This window comes from Gymnogyps californianus, chromosome 4 (assembly GCF_018139145.2).
Source record: "Gymnogyps californianus isolate 813 chromosome 4, ASM1813914v2, whole genome shotgun sequence".
Classification (NCBI taxonomy): domain Eukaryota; kingdom Metazoa; phylum Chordata; class Aves; order Accipitriformes; family Cathartidae; genus Gymnogyps; species Gymnogyps californianus.
The window spans coordinates 83,295,942-83,305,101 of NC_059474.1; the positions used below are offsets into that span (position 1 = coordinate 83,295,942).

The 9,160-nt window shown below is 44.0% G+C and overlaps 1 protein-coding gene across 3 annotated transcripts in view; it reads left to right on the forward strand.

The window, feature by feature from the left end:
• MOB1B (MOB kinase activator 1B) overlaps positions 1-2,008 on the forward strand; it is a 37,573-nt gene extending 35,565 nt beyond the window's left edge. For all 3 annotated transcript variants that reach the window (XM_050895276.1, XM_050895274.1, XM_050895277.1), the window contains exons 5-6: positions 996-1,159; positions 1,743-2,008. In XM_050895276.1, the coding sequence (XP_050751233.1) occupies positions 996-1,159; positions 1,743-1,820 (242 nt within the window). In that variant the 3' untranslated portion in view covers positions 1,821-2,008. The remainder of the gene's footprint in view (positions 1-995; positions 1,160-1,742) is intronic.
• Positions 2,009-9,160: the final 7,152 nt, after the last annotated feature.

Genomic DNA, 9,160 nt, shown 5'->3' on the forward strand with positions numbered 1-9,160 from the left:
CAAAAGAACTAAGCTGACTGGCAAAAGTGCTACGTGGTGAGAAGCTAGACAGGTTTAATCTTTTTAGATGGTTGATACTTTTTTTTTTTTCCCCCCAGTCTGCGGATGTGTCAACTAAAGAGACTATTGCTCCCAGTAAGCCGGTTGCTGTTTCCTAACCAGTTTTAATAAAACTTGTGCACTGACAAAGATCTGCTGTTGAAACTGGTTTTTCTTGTCCTGGGTCATTTTCACTGAAATGACTGAAAGGAGCGTGTTTCAGAGTACTTCAGCAGGCAGTTAAGAAAGCGGTAGCCTCTGCCTAAGGGATGGTGATGAGCAGGATGGAAACAGGAGTCTTTCTGCTGGGCACGAGACAGGTGGAGGAGAGCCTATTTCTGGTTTCACTTCAGCCAAGAGAAGTGTAAAACTCGATGGCTGATACCCAAGGTGGTTTCAGTTACCTACACAAAGGTATCTGGTGTCCCTTGGAGCACCGTGTGGTGTCTTGGACACGTGTGCAGAGCCATTGGCGAGACTCGGAGCCTGCGGGAGACTTGCCCTTTTCTGCATTGGCAGTCAGAGGCCGGGCAGGTACTGAGAGGGCATCTACAAGCGCATTAGATACCTGCGTTTGGGTATCTGAATGCTACCAGAAGGGAGGAAGATTCTCGGTCAGAGAAGGCTCTTCAGGGAACTGTACTGAGGCATAACCAGGTTTAGTAGCTGGAAGCTGAAGCTAGGAGGGTTCAGCATAGAAAAGTAGTCAGATTTGTCTTGGAAAAAGTTCATGAGCCACCGGTCTACTGAAGGAAGGGAAACCTCCCCTCGGGTCTTTCACTGAGCTTGGCGTCGTGCTTCAGCCTAAGTACACTGTGTGATTTACAGACGGAATTGCTGAGTGAAACGGAACAGCCCTTCTTGTGCAAGAGATAGGGTTGGGTTATAATGGCTTTCAAAATACATGAACGTGGCATGGGCATTTGAAAATAAGCCATCTGTTTTCTTATTTCTAGGTGTACCATTCCCAAAGAATTTCATGTCAGTGGCAAAGACAATTTTAAAGCGTCTCTTCAGAGTTTATGCTCACATTTATCACCAGCACTTCGATCCAGTGATCCAGCTACAGGAAGAGGCACACCTTAACACTTCTTTCAAGCACTTTATATTTTTTGTTCAGGTAGGTGTGGCAGGAGCATTATGGTTACAATTATAGTCTGGAAAAAGTAATGATCGGAGTAATGCCCCTTCAGTTTCTGAACAGCTGGTGTGTTTGTAGGAGAGTCAGCACCTTGAGGACCCTAAGATAGCGTCTTACTCCATTTTTATGTATGTGTTTACTGTTAGAAGCATTCAAGGAATGGTAAAGCTTTCAGCGAAGTATTCGTTTGCTGCAAAACTGAATACTGAAAAGTGTTCCCTACCAAATAACTCAATAGAACAGTAATTCCTAACAAAAGAAAGAGGAAGGAGGGCATCTGAAGCTAAATTGAAAAAGAGTGTGCTTGCTTCAAAGCTACATCCCTCCCCGTATAAAAAAAAGAGCATCATCTTATGTTTCCTTCCTTTAAGTGGGGGAAAAAGCTTCAGGCAGTCGAACGCTGCTATTCAGCTAACGGCAGATGGGCAGAAAATGCCGTAGTGGCTAAGCCTGGACTCAAAGAGCCTACTACTGAGTAGCTTCTGTCTGAATAAGACTTCTCACCTGAGCTGCACAGACATAAAACTCTGTATGTATGTCTTTCTCCGCATCCTTGTTACAGGAATTCAACCTTATTGATCGAAGAGAACTTGCACCACTTCAAGAACTGATTGAAAAACTCACCTCTAAGGACAGATAAAAGGAAGAGGATTTCTTGAAGTCACTTGTTTCTTTAAGCAAGCGTGTGGTATTTGTTTTTTGTTCATTTGTTTTTTTTTTTTTTTTAAAAAACAAAACGAAAACCTGTGCTGTTACTAATGACAGCCAAGATCTACTTTCTGTGCTTTTATTAGGGGAAAACTTTTATCTGTTAGTGACACGTGGTAAATAGCCTTTTTTTTTTTTTTTTTTTTTTAATTGTTGTTATTCATGTGGAATTTTAGCAGGTGCTGAGTGTTTATAAAGGAAACGTGCTTGGTTGGGGGATTGACTCTGCTGGTGGATGGGTTCTTGTGTTGTGTCAGTGGTAGCCCATTCTCATGAAGTCCCTAAAAGACTTGCTTACATTCTCTAAGTGCCTTGGCAGACTCACTTCTGAGGTGCAAAGCACATACAATACTGAACATTGCTGGAAACAGAAAATATGAACTAACACCCAGGACACTTACTGATACTTGTTTTAGAAAAATATATATATGCTTACACTAAAAAAAGCCATAACTTACTGAAATCAATGATCTCCAGCTTTTAATACAAATATTTGTCTTATTTTTTTAGAGATTAATATAGAATTTTTCAAAACTAGATATTTCTTATAAAGTGATGGCGAAGTTCTAGTCGCTGAAGCGGAACGATGAAGGTGGTGTCAAAATTGCAAAGAACCTGTGCTTAGCAAGTGGTCACGTGTCTGTTGCCATTGGTTTTGGCTTTTTGTAGTTGCTTTTATCTTTTTAACAGGGAAGCATCAACTTGAACCAGTTTTGTTAAGTTTCCTAGCATTTGCCAAATGAACAGTTAGTTTGCACAAATACAGTTAGGGAAAATATTCAATATAAAAAAAATGCACTGGGGTAATACTAAGAAAAATCTGGCTTGAAAAATAACTAGTGAAATGGTGTTGGTAAGTTATGAATGAAAAGCCTGGCTCTGTGGAGGAGCTCTGGTGGCCAGTGTTTTCTGTGGTAGGACATGTATCTTGGAGGGAATATAATTCATGGACCGCTTTGGATTTACGTTAGCTACCTTAACTGACTGGTGTACGCTAGACTGACTCTTGAACCTCTAAAATTTACAGGTGAAGCCAAGGTTAGCATGCGACAGAAAAGTCGAGCTTACGTTTTGTGCGCCTTGACTTGACTGAAAACGCTGAGTCAAGTGGAAAATACTGTGCAGCAGCCTGCAGAATATCTAACTAACCATTAGTATAGCCAGCTAATAAACATCTAAGCACAGTAATAAACATACACTCATCTGGGAGACTAGAATCACTACTTCTGAGTTAAAATGATCTATTTCAGAAGCATCTGAAGGTTGTTTGAAGAACTATGTCATCTTCAGTGGAGTTAAATTTCCTAGTCTGCTTAAACTGCTTCCTGGAGAAGCAATTTAATGTTTTGTTACCTCTTCTGTCTCTCTTCCCCCCCCACCAACAGACTTGAGAACAGTTGAGAAAACCCAGTTTTGAGCTAGAAACTGGCATTGTGTACTTGTTTCACTGCTGCTTATTTAGGAATGGAAACGGAGTGTCGCGCAGTGAAGAATGGTCATGCGGTGGTGTACATACTGAAGTTAGGTTTGGCTACACTAATGTTAGATAGAGAGGCTGCTTGGACAACTCCTGCGGTTCAGCATTTGTAATTAAGACAGTCCTCGGTTTCATTCGAAGCTTCATTACAGTTCAAGAAAACGTAGAATGTCTTTGGCTCCTTTGCAGATCAATGTCATTGCCCGTTACAGTCTGCTCAGAGGATGAATGAAATTTTCAGTTTTCCTTGTGTTTCGGGGTTTTTTTAGGTCATACAGGATTACCAACTTTTCGTAATGTTTGGATGTCAAAGGAAAGGACTTGCATATTGTGTTTTTCTTAACATCAAATGTTGGGATTGGATTGGAGTTACCACAGTCCACGCTGAGTCAAGCTGACAATGCAAAGAGAGCTTTCCCTCTAATGTTTTAAGAAACTCCTGGTTTAAAAAAGGTGGAGTAAGGTCTTTCCCTTCTCAGCCAGTAAGGATCTTGACTCTCCCGTGTGTGTACACATGCGTGGGAGGAAAAGAGGGGAGATAGTCAATGTCTGTTACCTCTTCAGGGAGTTGGGGGTTGGAAAAATAGGCACAAAGCATAAGAAAATTAGAGGCAAAAGCAAACAAGAAGCGCGAGCACCATTTACTTTCCTTTGGGAAGTGGCCTGTGACTACAGTATTCACCCCAATGCTTTTGTCAGTCCTACTGTTCGTAGGACATCCCTGGTCTGGCAAACATTGGGTTTCCCCATGCAATTCTGTTGGCCAGTGGAAGGGTCAGTCAGTGCTGTAGCACCTAAATGCTGCTGTCTGGAGTCGAGTAACGGGCTGATAAGAAAGAAGGAGCTACCATGGGCAGAATATCCCATGTGTTGGAGCGGGCAAGTACCATCCTGTTGAACAGTTGGAGAAAAAGCGTTCCTTTGGTAGGCACTATCCTTTTTATGTGCTGTATGGTATGTTTGACAAGGTAGCTGGGAATGCAGTACTTGAGTGGACTGTGTGCATCACTCGTGATGTCTTTGCAGCTGCAGGGTTTTTTTTGACTGAGTAGCATACCTGACATCTGATCCGGACATGACTACGTACGCCTGGTTTGGGAGCAGCAGGATGGCAGTGCTAGCTTTGGGTGCAGGCTTGGAGGGCTCTCTTAGCCCAGGACTGAATAACGCAGAAGACTATCGTCGTTTCAGAGTTAAAGGAGCGGTCAGCATCCACCTGACTACACAGAAGCAGCTTAGCTCCCAAATTTGAACTGCACGATTTTAAATAGACTCCAGTCATGCGGGAAGCTGAATTTAAGAACGTGATCTTACACACGCAGCCTTTTATGCGTGCTTCTATCTGAGGAGTGCTTAATGACTGAAAATTTCCAGCTACGGAGGCGCAAAAAGCGCTGCAGATGCAGTTTGATATTAAAAATCCTGTAAACTTTCCAATGAAAACAGCTTTGAGTTGAGTCGGTGCTGCTCAAGAGGCTGCGTGTGCACGTTCACTGTGCTGGTAAAGCTTACTGGAGAGGAGCCTTTTAACCAGTGCTAAGCTCATATTAGCACATCGCAGCAAGACACACGAGAGTGAGAATGGCTGAAGCCTGCTCCAAGGTGCTAAATAGAAGATATCCTCCATTAGATTTAGAGCTGTCTCATTGGTTTGGTGTCATGTACCAGCAAGAAACTCAAAAGAAGAATATTTAGAAGTGAGGGTTTGCTTGGAGTGATACCAGTGCAGTAGTTCTCATTTTGGGCATAGTTCTGCTCTGGAAGGTTGTGTTTGTGGTGGTGGTGGTGGTTGTTGTTTTTTCCTAAATAGCCAATTCTAGAAATTCAGAGGCATCTGCTGCAGTTCAGCCAATCAGAATTAGAATGTATTATGTAAAAAAAAAAAAAAAAAAAAAATCAGTCTTTCATGGATAGTGTATTTTTTTGTATTTAGTATCTGGCAGTAGAAAACACTTTTACAGAATAGTTTCTAGACATGTAATAAAAGCTTGGAGATCATGATTTGCCTGACAGCTGTATGAACACATTGTTTAATTATACAACACTTGAAAATAACAACATTGAAGATACGTATGCAGTGTTTGGGATTTAGTATCCCTATGCTGTTTATATTTGCAGCTTTTAATTGTTTTTTGCTTCAAAAAGATGTGGGACCAGACGTTGATGCGTGTTTACGCTCTTGAAGTAAGGGCACATTGAAATGCTAAACAAAAGTTGCCATGTTGTACAAATGGAATCTCGATGGAGTGAATGTGTTTATAAAATAGTGCATTTGTTGAGGGGAAAGGGGGAGGACGCCCCCTTGCCCCCCAAAGAAAACCCAGAGAAACAAAACCCTGAACAAAGCCCGTGCTGCTCTAGGCCCACGTTACGGATGGACTCTCTCACGTGTCACGAGCGCTTTGAGACAAAAACTTCCAGCTTTGTTGTCATTGGGAGCGGAAGGTGCTCGGGGGGTTCGACCAGGCTGGGCTGCCGGTGCCTGGCTGAGGCCTTCCCGTGTAATAGGGTCCTTAAATTCTACGGTTTCTGGTGTTTTTCAGCTACCAGCGTATTAGACCATGTCAGTGATTTGGGTGGTAACTTCAGGAGGTCATCTACCTCGAGACGGGATGGGGCAAACTCTGCTAAGCTCATCAAGTTCAGCCACCGTTGCCAATGTTTAGATGGTGCGGATACGTTACGTTCGCAGAAATAGTTTCTTCGAGTCTTTCAAATTGAAGTCAGGGATACAAGTTAATTGTGCAAATGGAAAACAAAAATGCCGCGTTCTGCCGTTGCAGGTAGCTGAATGGTAGATGAAGGGAGAAAACAGGTTGCAAGGGGCAGGTGGCCCGTCTGCAAGTATCAAGTTTCTTTTACTGCTTACTATGCAATGTAGAGCTTTGAACTTTTGCTTTTACTTTAAGATGTAGAGGAGCACTGTCCTTATTCAGTATTTAGGAACTGAACACTCTCCCAGTCTCCCTGACACTCATTTAACAGGTAAGGATACCTATTTGCTGCTATGGACTTTACTTACCTTTCAGATTGTTCCTTTCTGTTTCTTACCCCCTCCCCCCGAATCACCAGACACAATTTCACTATAAACACATCCTTTTTGGATAGTTGTTCTTTTTCTTGCTACCCTCTCCCCCCTTCCTACCTGCCAGAGTGCTGTATTACTGTATATAAAGCACCCCCTTTTAGTTGGACTATTTAAAAAGCTGCAGCACGAACACAGACTCCTTGCTTTTCTTTCACTAAAAGATTCCCTGTTACACTGAATCTTGTTTCCTTCACTGCTGATATCGGTTGTCTTTTTTCCAAGCTGCACTACTAAAACCACTAGCAGTTTTATGGAAGCCTGCCGTCTTTTCCTGGATATCTTCTCTTTTAAGATGAGACTAACATTGGTTATTTGAAGCGTTAAACCATTTTATTTTCCTGCTTTTCTTACAATTTCCTCTTGCCAGGTTAAGATTGCAGTCTAGGTAAATATCAAATTACGTTTTTGTTTGAAGAACCAATTCCCTAAATTGTTCATAGAGTATTGTATTTTTAGGGGAAATTAATTTTTATAGCCACTAAACTATACTCATTATTTTTGTACGTTTGCAACTTCTGACGTTTTTCAGAGACGTGTCGCGGAAGGAACGCTTATTTTCATGGCTGTTTTACTACTTTGGTATGCTGTGGTTGTGTTGCTTAGTACCTAGAAGCACATACCTTGATGTGCAATGGGAGAGAGAGAGAAGAATGCAATAAAAGTGAATGAGGTTTCAATAAAAGGCCATTTTTGAAGGCAAAAAAAAAAAAAAAGATATTACGAAAGCAACACTAACCTTTCCTCCTCCTTTAGAATCCTAAAATATATGGGAGAAAATGCGGTGTAAAATAGAAAATGCGAGATGAGAACCCTTACTGTAAGCTAACTGTGCCAATATTGCTTCAGTTTGTAGTCACTGATTGATATTATAGTTTTAAATGAGAACAGCTTTTGATTAACAAAAAAAAAGTTGAATGTCTGAAAATCTGCAACATGTTTATTTGAGAGTTGTAAATAGTGTATACAGATTGTTGTATGTGATGGGACAAAATATTTAAATTCTAGGTTTTTTTCAATAAGAAACTGAAGGCTGTTTATAAGAGAAAATAAATAGCTATGTTTGACCATGATTGTCTTTATTTCCTTCTTGAACTTGTTTCTAAATTATCTTCTAGTTGTAGATAGATTTTTTTCCCCCCCCGTATGTTGTACACATACGATCATTACACATACAAATTAGATTTTTGTAATTGCCTTGTCTGAATTTGTGAATATTTGTATTGCAGGCAGACACAATAGCAATAAAACAACCTGATACCCTTTTCATTTCCTTGTTTCGTGACCCGAATTTCCCTAGTACGGACGGAGCTCGGTGCGGGATTTCCGATAACAAGTTCACTGTCGCATTGACTGCAGCTCAGCGCCGATCCCGGGGTGGTTTTGAAAGCTTTGCTTACGTGGAGGGCCTCCTTTCTCCCTCCTTTCCTTTCTCCCTCCTTTCCTTTCTCCCTCCTTTCCTTTTCCTTTCTCCCTCCTTTCCTTTCTCCCTCCTTTCCTTTCTCCCTCCTTTCCTTTCTCCCTCCTTTCCTTTCTCCCTCCTTTCCTTTCTCCCTCCTTTCCTTTCTCCCTCCTTTCCTTTCTCCCTCCTTTCCTTTCTCCCTCCTTTCCTTTCTCCCTCCTTTCCTTTCTCCCTCCTTTCCTTTCTCCCTCCTTTCCTTTCTCCCTCCTTTCCTTTCTCCCTCCTTTCCTTTCTCCCTCCTTTCCTTTCTCCCTGACAGCTACAGCATTCCAGGTTTCCTACCCGCCTCCCATCCGCATCCCCTTCCCTCCACCTGCTTTCCGCCTTCTCCGCTCACACCCGTAACTCCGAAGCACTCCGTCCCCTGGTAAGTCTTCTCCGGCGTGCAGCTGGTTTGTGCCATCACGTTGGGGGGGAAAAAAAAAAAATCCATCTTGCTTTTACTTCAGCCCCCACAAATCTTGGGGTTGTTGCGTGGCTGCGGGACCACGCACAGAGCGTCTCGTCTCAGCCGGCATTCGCAGCGCGCAGCCGTCGTACGCCGCTGTACGCAAGAGGGTGGGTTGGTCACCGCTGCCTGGCTGCCTGCCCCCGTTTCAGAGATTTGAGGATTTCTTTTTTTTCCCTAACTTGGTCCAACAAGAACCAAAACGGGCTGCCGCTGTGACGGTGTTTTGGGAAGCGCGTTGTGAAGCAGGGGTTGGGTGGCTGTTGGGGGTGGGGGGGGTCGGGTTTTCAGCAATAAGCCTCTGCGTAAGCAGCCTTGATCTCCCCTGCCACTTTTAAGATCTTTCTGGAAGATTTTGAACCTAAAGGGTTGCTTGTGAGCACCTTGCGGTGACCGCTGTGGCCGTTGTCCTGCTCTGAAGGCAAAGTACCCCTGTCTTTCCGTCTAAGGAGGAGGCCTTGCCTTGCCTCGCCGCCGGGGAGGCGAGGAAGACCCTCTCCGGCTCTCCGTCCGACCGGGGCACGAACCTCGCCCACCGAGCGCCGGGCCGGCGCCGCGCCGAGAACCGACCAACTCGTGCCAGGGGTGGCGCCCGCCCATCGATGCGATCTTTTTCCGCAGCTCTGCCTGGATCCGCAGCGCCGAGCTCAACCGCCCGCCCTGTCGGCTGCCTCCCCAGCGCCCTCCGCCCTCGCTCCTTTCGCGAGGCGGCGGGGCGCTTCGCTTTGCCTTGGCCTTTTTGGCCCTCGCGGCCACCCGTACGCGGCGCCGCGGGCTGCCCGCCCTGTCGCCGCCGGTGA